Raw genomic sequence first — 23,797 nt, 5'->3', positions numbered from 1 at the left:
ATTTTGGTTGCACCTCCAAATCCAGTGCTGGCTAATCTGACTAAACTGTCAGCTTGTTCACAACCCTTCTCATCATCAGACCATTTGCCTTGCTGGATCTATTTTTAGCCGTTTCAGTGTGTTCCAAGATCTCCGCAGCTACTCCGAGTACAATATTTACGTTTTCCTTTCCTCCTGCTATTTCTGCCTTCGGCCTTCGAAGACCACAATCATTATTCACGCAGCCACAAGAGGTCGTGACATACTGTACGTCCAGTGTTTGAACAAGCAACCAAAGCTGTTGTTTGGAGGAGTTCTCACGAGGCTCAGGACTGAATGGGAAAATCTGGGTTAGGAAAGTGAATGAATAAAGCTCTCCGAAAAAAAGCTCTCCGCTTTGTGAGCAAGGTGCACCCTGCAGGGGATTCATCCAGTGACCAACCAGTAGCAAACTGAGGTTGTACTGGACGGATCCCACTGTGAAGGTGTGAAAATAAAGCATGGAGTAGTTTTCACTTTCAGCTAAAATCCTTCCCTGGATAAAATGAAGGTTAAAAATATATGTGTAGCTGTCATTGGTATCTTATTTTAACATTTGACAGCTGATGGTTTGGTATTTCAGTAACCAGAGGTTGGATTTCTTTCAACATGAAAGGCTTTTTTTTGTTGCAGTCTGCAACCCTACTGAGGGGGATGATGAGTAAAGAGAAAAAAGAGAAAGTTACGAGGGCCAGAGAGAAAGACAGCGGGAGTGAGAGAGAATGAAAAGGAAAACACATAACTAGCTCAGAGGAGACGCCTCCGAGGAGAGACGAGTTTTGCTCATTTTTATTTGAACCTGCTCGTGTTCATTTGAGAAGTTGCGAGGTGCTGCTGAGAGATGCTCTGAATTATGGGGAGAATAAGTCGAGAAGGAAGAAAAAAAAAAACGGTGAAATTGCGACAAGTCCTTTGTGGAAATTCTTATCTGACTGGAAGAAGGGGGACCAAGGCCCTGACAGATTCAGGGCACAGCGTGTCATTGTGTGTGTGTGTGTGTGTGTATGTGTGTTTTTCTTCCCCTCTTTTATTTGTCCTGCGAAATAGGACATGGTAAAAAGGGTCCTACTCATCTACTCTTGTGTCAGTCTTTCAAGGGCAAACGACCTTTTTGGCTGGTGCAGCGGCCTTCTTTAAAACACACACACACACACACACACACACACACACCGACATTGTATGCACACATGCTGTAAGAGACGTCAGGGCACTGGAGTAGATGGAATTTACTCTCACATTCACACAGATTCTTCAGTCTGCTGACAGTCTGAAGGTAACCTTTCCCTTCCTCCCTTTATCTTCCTCGGTGTAACACCCTCCCCCCACTTCGTTTCTCACCTCCTTTCTCTCGCCCGCACAAAAGATCACCTCGCTAAAAGGTGAGCTTTGCAATGAGATGAAATTTAATCAGACAAGAGGGGACATTTAATGGATCGCCAAAGGGAAGAAATAAACAGTGACAGCCAACTCGACAGAAAATGCCCGTAATCAAAACATAACTGTAACTGTCCACGCTACAAAGTAATAACCACTGACAAATTGAATTGCATACTTTTCATGCCACTTGTGTCATCAAGTGTTTTGTGAGGCAACTAAAATAGCTGGGAAATCGTTTACCAAGGCAGCGGATGGTCTGTGCAGTCAGCAAAAAAGGTGACGGGTCATGAATTCTGTTTTCCACAGGGAAAAAAGAGGATGAAAAACACTTCTGAGGGAATGAATGATAGAAGAGCCACGTTGGTCTCAAAGCCTGACGCTGCCAAAACACACCTCTGTGGCGTGTTTATTTGTGTGTGTGTGTGTGTGTGTGTGTGTGTGTGTGTGTGTGTGTGTGTTTGTGTGTGTGTGTGTGAGTGGGCAGGGCTCCTGTGCAAAGTGCTGCCAGGGTGTGTGTGTCTGTGTGTTTTGGTGCGTATGTTTGTGCCTGAATCAGGTTTGTGTATACAGGACGAGCACGTGTGTGAGTGTGCACACAGTACTGAACCAAAGTAATTAAGCCCTCTCTGCTGGTATTTCACTGGGAACTGGGCAGAGGAAAGTCATTAAGTCATTAAATAGGGATAAAATATATTCAAAAGCCATATCTTAAAGGAATAATAAAGACTTTTTCCCAAGAGTTAAATGAGTTCGTTCATACCACTCGCTCATATATATCTGTGCAAAGCTGGAGCGTCCTGTAGAGTTGGTGCAGTTTCCACCTAGTCTCCAAGTTAGGCTGTATACCAGAGCTGTTCAAACTGTAAGGGAGAGTTGCAGGGGGGCGGGGCACAGAAGGAGGGACATGGGGCAAAACTACTATGTGTCATGAAATGGCCAGGTGCATGCAGGTGCACTAAAAACAACAGGAAGCTGATGATTGTAGTTTGATTGCTTATCAGCATGATCAACAGCTGCAGCTGCATGGAGGCAATTAAAGGAGCTATTTGCAAGTTATGCTACTGCTACATAGCTAGCGTTAGCATTAACAGCTGTTTACCTATCAGTGTAGAAGAAACGTTGCGAGTTGAGCATCAAACTTCATTCCTTTACTCAAAAGCTGTCTCCAGAGGTGGAAACCAATGCCGATGTTTACTCTTGTCTCTATCACGTCTTTTCTTCCAGTGAAGTTAGCACGCTTACAAGCTAGCCCCGACTTGTGTCGTCACTTTCTGATAGCTACTTACTGTAGCCTCTAATCTGCCCTGAAGACGTAGCCTGCTCAGAGGGTGTATTACAAACTTCTGTCTCGTAAAGCTGACAGTGTCAAAGCTCTTATCAAGTAACCACCACCACCACCACGTTCAGCGGCAGAAAAAATTGCTAGAAAACTGCAATTGCTACAATTTAGACACAAATTGTAGCAATTCAGAGTCATAAGTCAGTCAAATCTGAACACGCTGACACGATACACACATTTTTAGATTCATTGGGACTTACATTTTCCAAAGCCAGAATGATGTCCAATGTCCGTCAGAAAGAACCATCCAAAAATTTTCTGTGAAATCACAGAAAAAAGAAGGTCATTATAACTATGTTTTAAAATTTTTCATCAGTATCAAAGTCATTCAGTGCTAGCTGTCCTCCATCCATGCATCAGTTTGTACGTTTTAGAGATGTTCGTAGGTTTATTTTTCCACTTTGGACAGAGCTCAAACTGCTATTTACCCCTGCTTCAAGTCTTTATGCTAAGCTAGGCTAGTCATCTCCCAACTTCAGCTCCATTCTGCGTACACACAGGCATGAGTCAGGTGTCAATCTTTTCATCTCACTGTCATAAAGAACATTCAAACCCATGGCCCTTTGCTGCATGTCATTCCCATATGATGTCATAAATAATCCTGAACTTCAGCTTGACTGCACATATTAACTTCGCCCTGGCGTGTTTCACTTTGTCTGACATAAAGATGGATATACGAGCAAAAAATAGATGAGATTTCAGTGCAACTTTTACTCTATTTAATTTTGCTTAGTTTATTTTTGAGTTGTTATTCTGTCTTTGTCCTGCCATGTTTCACATTTTTTTTGTCCCATCAATGATCCAGCCCAGGTCAGATTTTTGCACTGCAGAAATAACCTGACAAATGCACATTCAAATGCAGTTGCTCTGTAGGATACTGAGTTTGCTTCAGGCTGTTAAACATACCAGATGGCTGCGGTTTTACTGCAACACGACTATTCACGGAGCGCCAGACAACAGAGAAAAACAAAAAACAGAGAGCTGTAAAATAAGTCAGCGTGATTTCTGACACTTGCTGACACTCGTCATATTGTCTCATCCTATAAACCAGCTTGAGCAGGCGAAAGCAAATGTGAGTTATCTGAAAAAACCTTTCACTGTGATTTTCAAGTTTGTCATTTGTGCACATAACAAATCTTGCAGGTTCATATTTTTCACAATAATTCTTTTCTAAAATACTGAATTAAAAATAGGTGTATACACTGTTTCTGCAAGTAGACACAGTAGTAACAGCTGCATGTGACTCCAGAGATACCAAAGTATTTCTGATTCTGAGCTCAAAAAGCAACAGTGAACAATGTCTCCCTCATGTGGTTCATAAAAGGAATTACAGGTAAAGAGGAAATGTTTCACTTTGGAATTTTGTATTCCACTAGGATATAACCTGTAAAGGGCATGATTAAGTCTGCAAGCATGCATACATATGAACATGGACCCACCTTTGCACACACACACACACACACACACGCACACGCATGCACACACACACACGCACACACACCCAGAAATATGCTCATTTAATTAATGAATTCAAAACATTTGGAGTAGCTCCAGACTTCAGCCTCAAGGCCAAACGTTCAGCACATAACAGCTTTCTGAGGGATTTGGGGGAAAATTATCACGATGCCATTACATTACATCAGTCAATGTGTCCACAGGCAATAAAGCACCAATGTTTTTCCAAATGCCAATTTCCTCAGACATATTAATTTCACCTTTTTGCATTCTACCATCGCCGTCGCTCTGCGCACGCAGCTCAACTGAAAATCAATTAACGAACTGGAAAAACATAAATATGAGACTATATAATGATTTTCTGGCAACATTTGACGAAATCTTTTCTCTGGAAAAGATTTTCTTTGGAAATGTGACAGCATGTTAGTCTGATGAAAATACGGCATCACCTATAAGGCTCTCAGTACAATTAATCATATTCATCGTAGGTTATAACTTAACAACCCACGATTTACAGGTGCCAATGAAATACTCGTTTCTACTGATACTTTAATGTAGATGCAAAGGAAGACTTCAAGGAACAAGGGACTAATAACTTGATATTTCAGAGGAAAAGACAAATAAATTATACGTTGGGAAGTTTGGGGAAAAGAGTAGGGGAGAACTATCAACACTTTATTTCACAGTCCATATAACTTGTTCATACGGGCTCCTGGCTGTTTGTAAATGTCTTTGTGAAAAAATATTTTGATGAATGGTCTTCACTTCATGTTGCCTTTGTTCAGTATAAATGAAGCAGCCTGATGAGGAGTAACTGCAATGCAACGATTAATTTATCATTTTGGAAATGAACAAAAAGAACATGGGAACAATCAATAATAATAATAAAATTAATGATGAAGTTAATGTTTATAGCACTAAAACAACTAAACAAGAAACAAACACAAGCAGAGAATTCACTGAAAATGACAATAAAAACACAATAAAAATAAAAACAAATCAAACTGAGGATTAGTCTCAGTCTGCATCTTCAGGCAGAAAACAGCAGCAGAAAGTTTTTCTGAACCACTTAAAGAACACATGGATTCTACCCTCAGTCTTCATTCTGGCCTGATGCTGGCTGACGGTCGGCTCATCCGGCTCTGCAGTAGAGACGGGAGCTTCAGGAGGTGAGGTGAGACGAGCTGATGGAGCTGAAACCACAGCAGGGTCTGGTTCTCTGCTCCTCACTCACGTCCTCAACATCCAGGTCTGAAGCCCATGAGGGGTCAGAGCGGGAACCACAGTGGGCTCTGGTTCTAGATGAGTCGCTGGCTGATTGGAGCCGATGCTGGCAGGAGGTTCATCACCGGAGGTCATTGGTTCAGGCAGAGATGACACCACAGCAGCGTCCGGCTCTGGGCTGGGTGTAGGCTGCAGATCCTCTCTGACGGCAGTGATGGTAGAGGGTTCCTCATTGGGAGGGAGGCTCAGCCGAGTCAGGTTCTCTGATTGGTTCAGACCTGGTCCTGAACTGCTTTCGTTATCCCAACAGCCATTTTGCTGAGCTGCTGCGAGGGCGTGTTGAAGGAGATGCTTGGAGGAGGCAACCAGAGGCTCTGCGGGACTTTTGGAACCACGTCCAACACCAGCGCCCATGGGCCCAGAAGTTTGGATCTGGGGGCCTCCAGCTGCTGCTCTGTAAGGCTCCTGGCGTTCTTCTGAGCCTGGCTGAGGATCTTGGGATGTCTGCAGGTTACAGTCATTCAAAGTTTGTTTTAAAACCACTGCACTTTAAACTGATGATAAATGCGTCAAATACAACTCACTGAAACTGAGGAGGGATGGTCCCCGGTGAGCCGAGCAGCCTCCTGGCCTCAAACTCACCGTCCCTCACCTTCATGCTGGTGTTCACCCCCCACACCTGAAACAAGGAATGAGGTGTGATGAGTAGATTTGACATATTTACAGCAGAGAAATCAAGTAACAATCTACTGATGTAGAGTGTTTTCAGGATTACAGTCTCACCAGCTTGAGAAGAGGTTTGGCCTCGTCCTCCTCAAAGTCCTCCAGCTCAAACTCCCAGAGCCTTCAAAGCTCAAGTGTAGTGTAGGATTGTGTGTGTGTGTGTGTGTGTGTGTGTCAGTGACTCACTTCACTCTCAGTGTGTGTTTGCTCCACCAGCAGCTCAGTCACGTCCTCTGCAGTCACTGCAGATGGAAGCTGTTTCTGCTGCTGAAGCCTCAGGAGTTCAGCCACCGGTGCGACCGAAACATCACACAGGAAATCACGTGTTTTTGTTTTGAAATACAGGAAACTATTTATGAGGCTTTACCTGATGTTTTTATTTTGGTGGAAACTACAGTGGTGTCTTACCTGAGACTTGTCGGAGCCGACGTGCCAGCAGGTCTGCAGAGCCCGCTCATATATGGGTGTTTTGTTGCTGTATGTCTCGATACAGAACAGGTGTAACTAACGGTCGAAGCGAGGAACGTAAAGTTTTATAACAGTTATAAGTTCAGCGATAGATTTGAGACGCTCAAACACAGTCGATCCTCAAGACACAAATAAACAGTGTGTGTTCAGGTTGAAGAGTGTGTGACCGTTCTGCAGGGAGATTCTGGAGGTCGTGGTGTCACTGGAGTCTAGAACTCTGTGACACACACACACACACACACACACACACACACACACACACACACACACGTACTCATCACCACAGCAACCAAACTTGGTGCATTCAAAACAACTTTCATATTTTTTTTGTTGCCTGTAACTTCTGAAACGCACGAGCTGGAAGAAAACTCCTGATTTTCTCTCGATTCTGTGGAAGATTTATATGTAGAAAAAAAAAAACAACTTCCATTTTGACCTTGTGATTTTCCACCATTTTGAGAAATCTTCTAAATTTGATTCAGTTTTTCACCCAATTTCACACATGAAAAGTTTGGACTCAGTAGGAAGAGATGAAACGTAGCAAATGTTCTGAAATTGAGGATGCAATGACAATAAATGTCTCAGTGTAATATGTAACAACATGTCCTTACATGTCCAAAGTTAATAAAAAAATACCTGAAACATTCCTGTGCTGATCACAATCATGTGTGATTTAGTTCAGGCTTCTGTAAATTATGGTGAATATTTAGACTCTGCATTCATTCGTTGGGAACAAACCCATATATTTTACATGTTCTTTAATAACTCCTCCATCTGAGTTTGCAGGGATTTTCCCAAAGCTCCTTTCATTACTCCACTGTAACCCCCCGCAGCTTTGGTAGCATATACTTCACAGGTTCCACAGAGTCTCTGTGCTGTTGACTTCACATTAGTTTCCTGTACTAATGTATCATTTATTTCTGGTTTGGTCAAAGTGGGTTTATCGGTTAGAAATCAAACTTTTAGCAACACAGCCGGAAATATGTGAAGACTCTGTGCTTTTATGCAACAAATGGTCACTCACAAAGTCAGTCAGCCTCCACTCACTGAGCACTTTATTAGGAACACCTGCACACAGTCGAGACAAATGCTGGAATAATGAGGGACCTGGAGTAAATTCATTTTACTCTATAACCAGTTGTAGCTTTAGCTAACTGTAAATGTAAAAGACAACCTAGTCTTTAGAGCCTTAAGTGTGAACAAAGAGACCAAAGTATAATAATAACACTAAATGTAAAGAGGCCGCTGGGGAAATCTTGCCAGGTAACTTCTGTAAAAGAGACTAAAGTGGAGAAAACTGAAAGTGAAAAATATATGAATTTCTTTAATTCATGTTAATTGGTCAAATTAATTTGCTCATGATTTATGAGGAACCGCACGTCTACAGTTTAACAGAAAACAGTACATGTCTGAGCAGAAGCTCCAGTTAATGTTACAGTCAACGTCGCCTACATCACTGGGACCAGTATAATGTTATGTTGTTGTTATGTATTTTACACAGCAACCGACACAGGTCGTACGAGGACACAGCCAAACCAACACAGAGCAAAACTTGTAACAGAAAAGTGTCTGACAAAAGACCCGGTCCTTCCTGGTGGAACCACCTGTTTATGCAACCTTAAAGAAAATCTGAAGCCACTGACAAGAAGTAAATGAAAAAAGTGAATCCATTTTAAATTCAGGCTGCAACCGTCAAGGGCCGACTACTTCCTGAAACGTACCACACCTTTTAATGACATTTCACATTTTCTTGTATTTGCTTGTCATTTTGTGCCCTCGCTACCTGATACCGTCTCCTCCTGCAGTTCATCACATTACAGCTGTATATCACAGCGACGCGTACACATCCTGATTCAGACAAGCTCATTGTCTCCATAATGACCTCACACATTTTACCCTCGTCTACGCAAACACATTTCTTTGATTTATAGAGGAGTGACGATGCCGCCATCGTGTGTTGAGAAGTCAGCTACTACCCTTTTATAAAAAATAAAAAAAAGATGTAGATTTTTTAGTGGCAGTTTGGCTAAAATTTCAGAAATTCACGTGTCATTCATGTTCAAAATAAAACTAATTTGAGAAGGGTAACACAGACACTTGGTAGTAATGAGTTCAACTTTGATCCTATATTCATATTACATAGAAAAAAGGAAGGCAAGGGGCACATGCTTCCATCATATCAGGTAGAACTCAATTCATGTACCCCATGAGCTCATGAAACAGCTGTTTACTCAATCTAGGATTCAAAGTTTTGGTGGCAATAAGAGACTTAATTGTACATAGAGGTCACAGAGCTGTTCACCCTGTTGTTCAGATGCCTCAGTTATCAGCTGAGCGTCTGCTTCACCAGATACAACCACACAGCGCTGGCACTTCTCCTGAGATCAGCACTGAATTCATAAGAAAACATCAGAGCTTTCACTGCAGAAATCATTTTAACAAGACATTTGCTCTAGTGTTGAATAAAAAAAGTGATAAAAAAAAATTGATGTATGTTATTAACTGAATAATTCAGTTCTACCTAGCATCTGCTGACAGGGTGAGGTGTTAACTTGTCTCGACTTGGCGACCCAAGAGTCAGGTTTCATCATGTTGACACCAGCTGCATGTTCCTTAAACCACTGAAAAGAAATCGAGACGTGTCAGACTGATTGTTTACACTTTTATTATCGTTATTTTCTCATTGTCAGATAAAAGCAGATAGAGAGGAGCATATTCATCAGAAACAGCGTGCAGCTTTGGGGGGAGTTCCTGTCCAAAGCCGGACGAGTGAACTGTCTGAGGTGAGTTATACGTTAACAACACAGGGCAAACCCCACCGTCATAAATGCTACATAACACTGTCCATATCATAAACAGTCACAATAATGGCTGCTGTGCTGTCACAGTGTTTCATGACAGTCAGCTTGTAACACATTCATGACACACAGTTATTCTGAGGTAAGCTAGAGTTGGCTAGTGTTGTACTGAGCAAATAAACTATCTATTACGTACTGTATATCTATAGTGTTGTGACTGTGTCATATCCTGCTCCTGTAAGCACAGGTTTCTGTAGCTCATCTCTACCTTGGCATAGCTTTGGCAATAGGAGGTAACATGGTAGCGCCCTGTTGGGGGGCCATTTGAGAACAAGCGTCTTTGTCCATTTCATGAACATTAAGGGAGTAAACTCCCAAGGCCTTGGGCCAGTGAATATAAGGGACTACATGATGCAGAGTTTAAGTCAGCTATTCATATTTCAAGTCTGACGAATAACAGTTTCTATATACTGCTACTGTAATTTGAAGGAAAGCACCCATAGACCTGTATATTTTCTGGGTTATGTACATGTCTAGGTCCAAACGCAGGTAATAGTCTGTGTCGCTCTCCCCTCTTTCAATTATAGTGAGATCCACTTTGAAGTGCAGCTTTGCAGTCGTAACAACTTACAAGAGCTTTAAGCTTTAGCTTATTCCAATAGGAGAGAAGGTGCTTGTAGCATGTAGGCCAACACATTATAATTTTCTTTTTTTTTTGATCACATTTGTTTTTAGCGTTTTTTTCAAACGTTAGAGATATAGAAATAAAGAAAAAAAAAAAAAAATCAGAGTAGACTTATGTAAGTAGTCTAGCTTCACTGGCTGAGTTGAGGTTTGAGACAGATTGTGAAATGAGGGTAGACTACAAAAATGACCAAAGAGCAGCATTCAGTATAACAAAGAAGACAAGATGACAAAGAGACACTATGATATATATTGTCCTAGGCTTGTTTTGCTAATATAAAAAGGTATAAATAACACATCCTGTTTTGGTTAAATACAGTTAAGATGAAGAAAACAAAGCATATGTTAAGACACAAAAGAAACCTGGTGCAATTCTTCACCGTCTTTATCCACCATTTTTTGGGATTACCTGAGATTCCAGTTGTCCCTCAGGGCTTTGCGGATTTGATAGCAACAGCACTCGTTGATTGATCGACTTGTTTGCCCAATCGATTGATTGATTGAGGTTAAGAGTCTTACGAACCAGATGGGGTCAAAGACATTCGAGCAAGCAGAGAGGGAATTCTTGTCACCACAAACCAGATCCTTGATATCATACTTTATCCCCACCAAGCACAACCTGACCTGCAGGCTCAGCACGTTCGTGTCACCACAGTCCATCAAACAACCACTCTGAAAAAGCTAAAAGAAGGCATGTAGCAAAGACAACAGAAAAGGCTTAGCTTAAAATGGGCGAGGTATCCTTTACATAATTCTCCCTCTAAGGAATTTAGGCTTTTTAATACCATCTTGGAATGCTCTATATATATTGATATATATATATATTTATATACTGTATATTGCCGTTAATATAAGCAGGATTACTGTTGATAAATACAGTGGCCTCCTTACCATCAGAGGCACCTCAGCGAGATTCAGCACCCTTATCCCTTTGATTTTTGGGTGTCAAAGGCCACAGAGGCCCTATGTGGGTGGTGGTGGAGGAGGAGGAGGAGGAGGAGGAGACACTTATTGTTTTCCTATTTCATCTGATTAAAAATCAAATATGATGATGCGAAATTACACTGGCTTTGGTCACTCCTCATCCACAGTCTCCCTTTTTGAATCCTCCTCTTTCTGTTCCAGGACCTGAGGGGTGGGGCTTGGCAGGGCTGCCACCTCTGTAGTAGCCAGTGAGGAGGGGTCTTGTTGGTCAACAATCCTCTGGGAAGATGTGTCTTCCTGTGGAAAGATAAACAGCAGACATATGAGCAAAAAATATATGGATTTCGGTATTATTTTTATTAGATACATCCTGTCGGTAGTTTGTTTGGAGCCTTTTGAGGCTTTAAATAATCCAGTCTTCAGGTCCCCACTTGCAGGTTTGGGCTTGGTCAGCTCGTAAGGTTAGCGAAGCGGCTCTTTACAGACTGCGTTTATGTCGTCCTGCCTGCTGTGAGCAGCCAACAGCTGGCTCGAGTTTCTGTTGTGGCCCCTCATGACCTCTGGCAATTCCTCAATTTGTACTCCGTGTAGTAGACTCTGGCTCTTATGATCACCTGCCACAGACCTTTATTTATTATGGCTGCATCGTATATATCTCGCTAGCATGGCTTGTTGCCACACCTAAATGGAATAAAGGTCTCATTAATAGTTAAGGTCTCTACACAGCGGAAAGGGAGCTCTTTCACACCAACAACAGAATTTCACTCTGTGGAAAAGACCCCATGCTCCATTTTCTAACCTTTCACTGGCGCCAGGAATGCATCTGACCAATCATGACGCAACTTCCTGGAAATGTTGCACGAAAACATTAAAACATGGCGGATCGTCACAAAATGCCGATCACATGACAAAAATTATACAGACGATGTGTTTTCCTTCTTTTATTCACCAAGTCATCATCGCTTCATGGTGACTCCATTTCTTTCCTTAGAGCGTCTTTTAGAACCTGGACTTGTATTAACAGCATCACATGAATGCAAACGTATGTGGTATGTGATGTGAAAACAGTCCAAAGGTTTAATTCTCTTTGCTAAAAATAGCTTGAAATAACGGTTTTAAAGTACCATGGTCACAGCCTATGAATCTTACTACTACTTCTGTAGTCCGTCTGTTTTTTGTTTCTTCTTCACTAGTTGCCAAGCGTCTCCATGTCGACTTACTTGCTCTGAGAATCGATGAGTCACCTGATCAGCGAACTCGTGCATCTCTCCCTCCTCACCATTTGAATGGCAGCTTGGACTTGGCACCTCAATTCCATGGCTTTCCAAAATGGCAGCCTCTAGTTGTGTTCAACAGGAGAGCGGAGATTGGAAACACAGGACGTATAAATGTACATGCAAACTGTCCAGCGTCTACTGACGGAGACAAACCTCCTCATATGAATCCACCTACTGCAGTGGTTCTCAAACTTTTTCAAATCAAGGAACCCTTAAAGTGACACAAATTAGACCACGGACCTTCATCTGGTAAGATTACAGAAGGTGTTTGAAACCCATCACCAGAACAGTCACGCATTCTGTCAGTGTGTTACTTATGGACGGAGTTATAGTGAAAATAAAAGGAACCACCTCAAGGACTCCACTTTGAGAACCACTGACCTACTGCATGTAAAGTAAGTTATCAGGTCCTCACCGATATTCGCTCTCCTCTTCATCTCCTTCCGGCGGTTGGCAAACCAGTTGTACACCTTCAACGCCGTCACGCGCTCAAACTCGGACAGCTTACAACCTGAGTAATCAGACAAAAAATTACAGTCATTTATCACGACAGCGAACAGCACAGAAACACATTTGTCATTAAAAATAAATATATTGTTTACCACAGTTTTAAGACACTACCACTGGGAGGTGCCAGTGCTGGACCACAAGAAGAAAAAGAAGTACACAGAAGTACTTCACACCACATGTGTCATCAGGACTCAACCTGGATTAACAAGAACTGCAGGTACGTATTATTTTTTATTTATTTGTATATATTTGCATGTCTTCCAAACACACATTTAACCCTGCTGTACTGGGGTGACAGGTTAATGCTACAGTGGTATGTATCAAACAAGACAATTTGCACATCAATGTGAAATAAAATAACATATGGTCAAACTGCATTTAGTCTGCTCAACAGACTGAAAACACAATATCTACACTGATATGAGGCAAAAACAAAATGCAGCAAACCTTTTATTTTATGAGCTGGAAAACAGCAAAGATCTGGAATTTTTACTTACTGACTGAAATGATCAATCATCAAAACAGACTTTATTATTAATCATTAATTAATGTATTATTAATCTCCTGACTGACTAATCAATTAATCAAAACTAATTGAGATCAAGTATGCAGAATGCCATTTTTATTCAAAGTGGGAGAGCAGACTTTGAGCTATTTTTGGCCGCTGCCCTGGGTCATTTCTGACAGGAACGGGCCTCGATACAGTGAAAACGCCTCAGAGTACCTGGCTTCTGAATGACAGAGTTACAGGCACTGGCGATCTCCTCTCGCTTCGCTTCGTCCGGATACTGGTTCTCCATGAAGAAACTGGAAGAGACAAAACAGCCACAGTATTGGAAACAGTTAAATCATATTACATCACAGGCTCCACATTTATTAGGAGACGGCACCAGTCTGAGCAGCGCTAGTTACGCCCTCATTTTACACCTCATCAACTTTTAGTCTTTGTATTGAACCAGAGGAGAGGAAGGACAATATTTATACATCGGAGGAGCGTCAGGAGAGGGCTTCACTGTAAAGGAATAGATTAATGGATGCATTAAGTCGATTAATTTCTGCAATTAAAGCTTTACACACTTAAATCTCTTCTTAAGCCTTTAAATATGAGGAATCTTTGGTAAAAACAGAAATGTATGTATCCAGGTAAAAATCTTTTTTCTTTTTTTGTTTTCCCTTACTCATGTCTACATACTTTAAATCCCCTCATGGCTGAAAAAGAATCATTATCTCACATTACAAAACACACAGGGATTAATTTCTTTCAGCTCTCTTATCCTCTTACCCTCCGGGTTGCCCTATCCTGTTCACTCTGTCTTACACACAAATACACACACACACACACACACATGCCACATCATCTTCACCTCTACTTTATCGTCCTTGGGTCTAAACTAGCTCATAAGGATCAGCACTGCAGTGGAATTGCGTAATCGGAGGGCACTGCTGGTGAGTGTTGTCTGAGGCCCTGTGTGGTCTTATTACTGCGAGTGGCCGGTCTGCACCCTATACTTACAGCAACCATGTAATAGAGAAATCAATTGCACGCCGCGGGTAGAGGAATGCCTACTCCTCTTTCTCTGCATCCTTCTGAGAAGACTGTCTGGGACAGAGAAGCGGGGACATAATACACCGAATAAAAAAGAGAGAAAAAAAAAACAAAAAAAAACTGCATCATGAGCCAAATCCCTCTGCACCGCACAAAAGAGAGGAAGTCACAACACTAACACACTAAAGGAGGTTATTACTACTGACTCTCACCTCATATAATACATTCCCATCGTATGGGAATGACAGTCATGAGGACTTGATGGTTGAATTTTTCAAGTACTGACATGTTCAAACTCATGGGAGTCTTCTGTAAAGCTCGGCTTTTTTACAGTTTAGTGCAAAACACAAACTCAAATCTGTAAGTGAGACATTTGTTTGCCTTTTATAGCAAAACAAACATTGAAATGTCATCAACAAATCCCATCTTGCCAGAGAAAACTTAATACTAAAATAAGTCTTTTTCATGCAAAAAAAAAAAAAGTGAAACATTCATTCAAGTTTATAAAATGTGACGATTTGCTGCTTTTCTTCATCCTATGTGATTGAAAACTGAATATAAAACGGGCTTTGACTACAGGGGTGAATAAAAGAAATAATGATGTCACATTGTAGGAAATTGTGACTGTGAAAAATTGGGATTCTTCACTATTTTTGGACACTTCACTGACCAAACGATTAAATGATTAATAGAAAATAAGCATCAGATCATAGTTACAGCCCAGGTTCATTTCATATACAGTAAAATCTGCTTCACTTGACTAGATGTGGCTAGAATGAAGAAAGTTAGTGTATTTAGGGTTCGAACATTGGGCTCCTGATTAGAGCTTCCTCCTTTAAAGTTGAGTCAAATGGCATATTAAAGAAGAATTCTCCACTCTCCACACTCACCTCTCCATGATTGATTGGCACTCCTTCCTCCAGGTGAACCTGCTTCCTCTGCGCAGCCTCAGTGGCCCACTAACCATCCCTGCTCTGTCACCAGACATGATCCCCGTCCTCCAATCAGGTTCCTCCTTTACCAAAGACCGCATTGATAAGGTGGCACCTGAAGAAGGGAGCACATGGAACAATTTAACTGTTGCGAGTTTGTGGAAACAAAGATGAAAGTGATCATGTTTGGACTCAAGCTGCCGTTGCACCAGTTGAACAGAAGCTGGATCTTAAGTTGCAAAGTAAGAGACATACAACTAGTTATCACGTGCGGACCAGCTAACACAAACACAGGTGGTGCTTGTCCATGGCCTCAATAATATTCGAATAATTAATTTACCATTTACTGATTGCTTCAGTTTTACTGGCCAAACATTCAGCTAAAATAAAGCCAACTGCAACCAGGTTGTGTCAGCAACAATTCCCATCTCCAGTGAACGCAGCATGAACAATACACAGCGTCAAAGTCTGTTTCATCATAAAAGTGAACAGTTGTAGTCTGTCACAGGAAATGAGCTCCTGGTTTGGATTGTACCAATTGTTCGTAAATCCACCACTGTGTGTGTGAAGTCGATGAGTCAAACCACTCGTTTACTAAATCAGGTTGCATCATTAAAATTTAAAATGCCTCTCCCACTCTATGCTGAAAATAGTACAGAATAGTGAGACTCTGACATACAGGCTGATACAGAAATAACTGCAATTAGCTAATATCGGCAAAAAGAATGGCTGATATTAGTTTATTGGTCTGGTCCATCCATGGTTCTAATAAACGTTGCTTATAACCTGCACTAAGCCGCTTCACTATATTCAAACTAAACCATGTCTGAACTGAACACAGTCAGTGTAACAGCCTGCAAGAACCTGCTGTGAATACAGCAAAGTCAAGAGGATTTCAATAGTATGGAGCCACTTCACTTTTAGCATTAGGGGTACAATCCTCTAGTTTTTCTCTACTGAGAAAATGGCTATGGGTTTAATGGCATGCAGGCCAGCTCATGAGCAGGCGTCTCCTGCTGCAAGCTGCTGAGGCCAGGGCAGGGAGGGACTGGTTACCTGGCTGGGCCTGGGCGGCTGCGGCGGCAGCAGTGTACCACGGCAGCAAGTGCATCAGCAGCTCTCTCTGCCTGCTCCACACAGGGTTGGGGTTGAGGTTGGTGTTGGGGTTTGGGAGGATGTTGGGGAGGCTGCCACTTGCCCCTGCTACCGTCCCGTCTCTGTCCCCTCCCCTCGCCCTGGGCATGGGACTCACGCTGTGCTGGCTTTCACTCCACCTCAGCCCTTCAGTCGGGACAAAACCAATGGTCAGGCAGGCCACAGCCACGGATTAGACTGTAGACAGGTTTGGGCTCACTGGGTTTACTGACACACTCCTGTAGACCTGTCTGGCAATTTCCAATCATAATAAACTTTTTTTTTTAAAAATGCATTTGCCAATTCAAAATTTTGACTGCTTCTTTCAAGTGTAGTTGTTCAGGTCAATAGGAGCCTCCGTCAGAAGCAAAGCATTGTGACCGCATTGGTTTTGAAACATTGCAGAGAAACGTAGTTAATGTTAGTATCATTGTTAATAGCCTGCTTGTTAGCCATGTAGGAATGAAAACCAGCACCAGAGTACCTCCAGCATCAGGGCTGAGAACTACAGAGGAGCTAAGGAAGAGCTTGGGTGGGCGGGGAAGAAAAAATAAAGGATTAAGATGAAGGGAGGCAGCAGCGACAGCAGATGGTCCATCAGTGGCTTTGTGTGTTTTACAGAGCTGGTAACGTAAAAACTGCGACTTTTTGACATGATTTATTGTGAATGCACACCGTCTGACACAAACCAATAAAAGCTGTGAGCATCATCGGCTAATGTGGTATGGTCCAGCTGTTTAAAACCATACCAGATTTTTAAGGTAGATGTACACCTGTATCCTAGGACATGGAGAGGTCAACACCGACCCAAGCTGTTACTCTAGCCTGCACAGGCAAACCGCATTCACCCACTAAAGTTTCATTTCCAAACCAGAAGCCTTAATATTATTGATTAGCATCTCCTGTGACAGGACTACCTTTATCATTTGTCTTTGCTCTGAAATTATAGATTTGTCTCGTGTCCTTCCTTGACCTCACAGCCCTCGAGGACCAGGATGGAGTTAGCGTGAGGAATTAGAGGTGTGTGGGTTTACCATGCAAGGAGGGGGGGGGGGTAAAGATGGAAGGGGAAGGTTAGCAAGCAGTGGTTCACATTCATGAAAGACAAGAAATATTATCTTTTTAATACAAGTCTTCCTTCCTGCAGTATCTTATCTGTAATCTGTTATCATTAACCTGAAATTCAACCTTGATCAGCTCTCTCATCATTAGTCTTCCCGTGCCTCACATCCATCATCCCTGTAATGATCTACTGTATACTCCACTCATCTGCTCTGCAACACAGTCTGATTCTAACTCTACAACCCGTCTCACCTGGATTATTCCTCTCCAGCAGGTACCAGCGGTAGAAAGCTCTGCGTTTGGAGTCGCTCATCTCCAGGCCTTGCTGCAGCAGCCACTGGGAGATGTAGCTCTGGCTGATGCCTGCGTGCGTGAGGCAGGAGGACATGTTATCTTAACAAATTAAAGACATTGATTTATTACACGGTGCACCAACAGCATCTGTACTATGGAGATCGGCTGTGAGCCAGCTGTGTAATACTACTGTTTCAGCTAATGAAACCAGCCCTATGTCAATACTTAAATTAAGGACATGCAATTTAATGCAAAACCTTTTCCAGGGAGGACAGAAAAAAAAGTTTGCTGATGTGAACATTGAGCTACTTGTGATTGTAGCTCCATTATTGTTTAGAGGTTGAGTTAAAGGTACAAGCCCTTCCCTGTTAGTGCATTACCAATAGCAACCTGCCTATTACTTAGTTTTATTACATCTATTATTATAAAAGTTCAGCCTGAAAACATATTTAGTCCAGTAGAGTCACATCTACACTGAGCAGCCTCTTTTATATATTTTATTCATCAAATAAAACTGGTGATGACAAAAGGGTTGTTGTACCATTGAACCATATGTTGTATAATTTCATGTATAGTTATTTGTGTTAAAAGGCTAAAAGGCTGCAACTATGAATGTATCATTGTTATTTTTTTTATCTATAAAACGTCCAAAAATGGTGAAAAATGAACCACAGTTTTCTCGAACTCACGATTTTCTAAATAAAATGATATAAAAACAGAAAAGCTGCAAATTGTGTGGAACTAGTGAATGAATGGATGGCAAGAAAATGTCTTAAACTATTAACCACTTATCAGAATTGTTGGTAAAGTTAAGTTAAGTGAAGTTGCACCACTTCACTTAACTTTTAGGCAGCTCATACCAGGTAAATAACAGTCCTGTTTAATTTCAAAATAAAGGTACAGTTCTCCTGGCACCAGCGCTGCAGCGGAGGGTATTCCCTAATGCTGAAGCATTTAGTCAATTAATCAATTAGTTGATCGACAGAAAAATAATCACCAAATATTTTCATAATCAATTAATCATTTTTAAAATGTTTCGAAACAACTTGCTGCTTTTCTTTCTCTCGTGTTGTAGTTCCATGAAAATCTGGAAGGACAAAACAAGACATCTGAAGACGTCGCTGGGCTTTGGGAAACTATGATGCACATTCTTCACTATTTTCAGACATTTAGAAGTGCTGAATCAATTCATTGTAAAAAATAATAAAAAAATAATAATAATGTGCAAATTGAACAGTGATGAAAATGGTTGCAGCTCTAGTATTCTCTACTGTAAAGTCAGTAAAAGCACAGTGGACGTTTCTCCTCCTTGCTCCTGAAAATACAGACTTTTCGTTCTACAAAAGAACCTAAACACACATCCGCTATCTTACACATTCATTTTAATCATTTTCATACATGCAGGAGACTGTAACATGTGTACAAATTATTGCAGGTTACATTTTCAAATAAAGCTGCATACTCAGTCAGGGCCCCTGATCATGACCAGTTAGCTTGATGTCCAGTTATACTTCATAATATTATTTAGTGAACTGAATAATTCCTTTTCTATTTAATGAAACAAGAATCAATTATGTATCTTGTTTGAATCAACATCAAACTGAAGGATGAGATTCACACCCCCACATGTCTGCACTATTCATGACTGCCAGCGAGTGACATTTGACATGTGTCATCTGCTACTGAGGCAGTTGAATAAGCTGTAATGAAAAGCAGGGTACCTGTAACTTGGCCTACGATTGCCTGAGAGATCCTGCGATTGTTGAGGAAAGTTTTGATTTCTTCTTTCACCAGGTTGCTGTCTCTCCTGTAAAAGCAACAAAACCCCATCATGGCATAAGAACCATTACACTGTGGTTAAAGCACAAGCCTTTGCTCTGACTAACCTTATTCACTGATGCTTCTCTTTTTTCAGCCATCCCTGAACACCTGACCTGAATTAACTCCACTAAAATTCTGGAGAACAAGTCTGCACCTCTGGGGACAGAGGCTGTTATTATCTGATGTTATAATAGTCTCTCTTTGTCTCTACTATTCTTTTGGTCTTTCTCTTCAACTCATCCTCACTCGGCACTAATTCATCTCTGGCTCTCTCTTAACAATTAGCACCACCTTCCTCCCCTGTTCCTTCTCACCTCATGTACTCCTCCACCTTCTCCTCCAGGTCCCACTCCTCCTCTCCCATCATGTCGTAACTGAACGACCTCTGAACGGCCACGCTGGGAGGGAACAGGGGCGGAGGCGACGCCTCGTAGCTATGGCTTGGGGACAGCGCGGCGCCGTCCAGGCCGGAGGTCTGCGTGGTAGCAGATGCCAGGGAGAGCGAGGAAGAGGAGGAGGATGATGATGAGGATGGGGCTGGGGCGGCTGTGGTGGGGGTGTTGTTGGACGGGGCCGGGTGAGAGTCACAGTGCGACGGGCGGTGGTCTGGGTCGAGCCTCTCCAGGGACTCCAAAGCGTGGATGATCTGAGGTTTGGTCATGCCGGATAAACGTAGGCGCTGCAGGAGGTCAATCTGTTCAATGGTGTAGCGTGGCTCCACCTCACAGCACTCCATTCTGGCATCTGCATACATAATGAGGGGTGTAAATTTTGCCAAAGTGAACTTGAGACTGGCTTTTCTGAATGAAATACAACACCAATTTTGTAAGTGAATATGAACCAACTGTAGCTCTATTAATAAACCAAAGGTCTGCGTGGCTGGGTTGAATCCTCACCAGATAAACAGCAACCCAAGACTTCACAAAGTGTTACCAGGACATATACTGCTATATTTATCTCTACTCAGCACCTTTGAAAGACCTTAAATTTAGAGAATAAGTTGCAGACTTTTACAGGACCTGCCGACAAACTGATAAATGACGAAAGAATTATTAATAGATGAAAACACAAATAAAAAAAGACATGCAAGGCCGAATTCAAACACTACCCTTCCTTTGTCAGGGTCCATTTCTCTTGAACACAACACTTTAACTGCAAATAACTGAACTATTTAGTTATGCTTACATCAAATAACTCTGACTTGACACAAGGCTGGTTTACAAAAGTCAACTTAGGAAAAGAAACAGACTGCATTCTCCTCTGAAGAACCCTTGGGTCATTCAAAATTTTGGCACTGATTCAAAACACTTGGCACAGACAGTTGGGGCTAACCTTGCTCCATTTGTCCAGGGTGGAATTAAAGTAAGATCACCCTGGCATACATAGCCTAACATCAGGTCCCCTCAGCCTAGTCATACCCATCCATACTTTTACTTTCTATACCTGTGTGTCCTGTGCAGAGCTGTGGGGAGCGTAAATTGTAATTGTACAGATTAAAGAGTAAATATTGCATGCAACTCATTTAGAAAACCTAGCACTTTGACATGACCTTGCCTAATTGAAAAATGACACCTGGGGCACACAACTTGATGCGATTTACAAATGTATTAAAACCCACTCTTCAATCGGCATTGGTATATTTTCATGATTTTGCAGAGCCATCCACTAAAAACAGTGGTGAGCTACAACGAGCAGGACCACCTGCCCATAAAAAGTTGGTTTTGTTAAATGGGATGTGTGCCGAATTCACCAGGAGGACAATGATTACCGGGATGCTTCAAGTCCAAAACTGTCACGTATGTACGTTTGTCGATAAGCAGGACAAGAGTTAACTTGCCAGATCTTTGCCGAGAATCCCGTTTGAAATGTTATGTTTACGGGACAGACGGACAACCATCAGAGTCAAAGTTATTTAAGTCAGCCACTGTTCTCATATTGGTATTCCGACTTCTTTCTGTGCAAAACCAAAAGATTCACAACAAAGCAACGAGCTGGTTTTGGCTTTAAAAGTAAGTAAAACGATGTCCCGTCATTGAGGCAGCCTTACCTGATGGAGGGGGTGACACAGACAGGCGCCCCGGGAGTGGTTCAGTGCGTGGGGTCGCAGCGGGGACACACCACTGTCGCATGGCTCAGCGGAGTTCAGCTCGGCTGGACCCTTTACACAGAAAGACACGAGAGTTGCTGCAGTGTGCTGCGGTTAAGCTTCCTCTATTAGCATGCTGGCGAACCTGCAGCGGCAGTTAACTCGCTAGCAGGCTAATGTTGGCTAAGCTAACACCATCAACTCTGCGTGGTTCCCCTGAGCACCAGCCGCACATCCATAGCTGCTTGCTATTTTGTTGTGTTAAGCTGGCCAGTGCGAGGCAAATACAAAGCGGAAGTACTGGAATATAACATTCACAATAAAAGTATTTTGTGGCATCCCAAAAAAAAAAAAAACGGGTTTTGAATCTTGCATGGTTTATATTTTGAAAGAGCAGAGAGTTTAGAGCTTACTTGTTATTATTTTTGAGAAATAAACCTATGGACGTTTTGCCCCCTGTTGCACAATGTCACATGTAGTCCCTGGATTTATAGTGGGTATTCTTAAGACTCCTTTGTCATTTCAGTTGACCATAGACATATTAACTAAGGCCACAACTAACAATCATTTCCATTTATGATAGTCTGCTCATTATTTTATTCAATTAAATGCCTAACCATTCACTCGGTGAAATGTTATGAAGTAGTGAAAAATCCCATTCACAACTTCAGAAAGCCCAAGATGTTGTCCTCAAATTGATATGACCAACACTCCAAACTCCACAGATATTCAATTTACAGTGCTATGGAACAAGGTAAGGCAGTAAATCTTCATATTTTAACAGCTGGTTCCAGAGAATAAATTGCATATGCTTAGATGAATGATAAACTTAACAATAAATTCGCTTGTTTCAACTCTGATGCAACCCTCTGGCAAATCTAAAAACATCCAGAGACAAATTTCACCACAGTTTCACAGCAATTTTATCTAAGGATTCTGCTGATTCCATTAGTTTCACTTCTGTAGCTTACTCTTAGTGGGAGAATGATCCGTGTAGGCGAAGTACGCTTTTATTTTGAAGGTTATAGGAAACAACAATTGAGCCTGGCCAACTTGACACTACAGTCTGTCTAGTGTCGGTTATCAACTTACCTAAAACTTAAACCTTGGAGGTTTCATTAACAGTATAACAGTATTTAAGACGAACTGCTGTCTACGAAACCTTTACGGTTAAACATGGATGCAAGCAAACATTTTTTGTGTTAGGTCGAGGGGCTGGAACTCAGCCAGTTGCTAACGAGTTAGCTCGCTAGCTAGCAAAGTTAGCTGATAGCTAGCACCGGATTGTCCCACCGCGGAGCACCCTCTCTTACCTCCCGTTGCTGTGGAGAGATAGCTGCAGCCGGCTGGACGGAGAGGGAAGATGGTGAAAACTGTAGAGGAAGTGTCGGTCCACCCGACTCCACTACAGAAAGTAACTCCTCGGTCCGGAGCTGACTGTTAACTAGCGACCAGAGGGTGAACGGTGCAGGGTCATATTGTCTTTCAGCTGTGCAGTGGGGAAATAGTGTATGCAAGTGTGGGGAGTCTGTCTCAATTTATGACCCCTCACCCGACACCAGTCAAGCAAGCAAAAATTATAATAATGATTTCCGGTTATACTGTACCTACTATAAAATATACCATAGCTCTATTTAAACACCCAGTGCGCCGAAATGAGAGTATAGGTTGCATTTTAACGAAAGTATTTGGAAATTAAAATAACAACAACGCTCATACACATATCTACTGTAAACAGCTTTTATTTGTACTCTATTTTCAGCAGTTAAATAGTTTATCCTTTTATTTTGCCTGATAAAGGAAAACATGTCACTAAATATATCTACCTTGACGCAGCACCACCCAACACATAAGTGGCTCTGTCTCTTTATATACAGTAGAGTCTATGGTCTGTTTGCAGATGTAAGGTGCCTGTCTCATTTGCAAGCATTTACTGAAGAAGTTACAAGAATAGGAAGTAAACAACATCAATTATTATAATGACTAAATATCAATAATAATTTTGTAATAACAACAATAATTATTATTATTATGATAATACAACTGTTTGTGTACACCTTAAATCCCTCCAGCTACATTCTGTCATGAAGCTGGATAATGTCATAGCTGATAACCAAGACGACTG

General features: G+C 41.8%; 1 protein-coding gene across 3 annotated transcripts; it reads right to left on the bottom strand.

Moving 5' to 3' along the window:
• Positions 1 to 9,262: 9,262 nt before the first annotated feature.
• LOC111233194 (homeobox-containing protein 1-like) lies at positions 9,263 to 23,334 on the bottom strand. 3 transcript variants are annotated; one of them, XR_002665586.1, is made up of 12 exons: positions 22,986 to 23,334; positions 21,634 to 21,744; positions 19,901 to 20,330; positions 19,487 to 19,572; positions 17,724 to 17,834; positions 16,332 to 16,556; positions 15,234 to 15,390; positions 13,522 to 13,604; positions 12,703 to 12,798; positions 12,231 to 12,349; positions 10,978 to 11,307; positions 9,263 to 10,767 (listed from the first exon to the last, which is right to left on the bottom strand). XR_002665586.1 is itself a non-coding variant. In XM_022760952.1 (11 exons), the coding sequence occupies exons 2-11, from the start codon at positions 21,713 to 21,715 to the stop codon at positions 11,161 to 11,163; spliced, it is 1,536 nt and encodes a 511-aa protein (XP_022616673.1). In that variant the 5' UTR covers positions 21,716 to 21,744; positions 22,986 to 23,334; the 3' UTR covers positions 9,263 to 11,160. The 3 variants fall into 3 exon arrangements, 2 of the variants coding, with proteins under 2 accessions (XP_022616673.1, XP_022616674.1); XM_022760952.1 differs by having other exon boundaries at positions 9,263 to 11,307; XM_022760953.1 differs by lacking the exons at positions 9,263 to 10,767; positions 12,231 to 12,349 and having other exon boundaries at positions 11,187 to 11,307.
• Positions 23,335 to 23,797: the final 463 nt, after the last annotated feature.

This window comes from Seriola dumerili, unplaced genomic scaffold, assembly GCF_002260705.1.
Source record: "Seriola dumerili isolate Sdu_G_001 unplaced genomic scaffold, Sdu_1.0 BDQW01000378.1, whole genome shotgun sequence".
In the NCBI taxonomy this organism is placed as follows: domain Eukaryota; kingdom Metazoa; phylum Chordata; class Actinopteri; order Carangiformes; family Carangidae; genus Seriola; species Seriola dumerili.
Note: the sequence above shows the minus strand (reverse complement) of the source record. Positions and strands in the feature narration are given on the sequence as shown.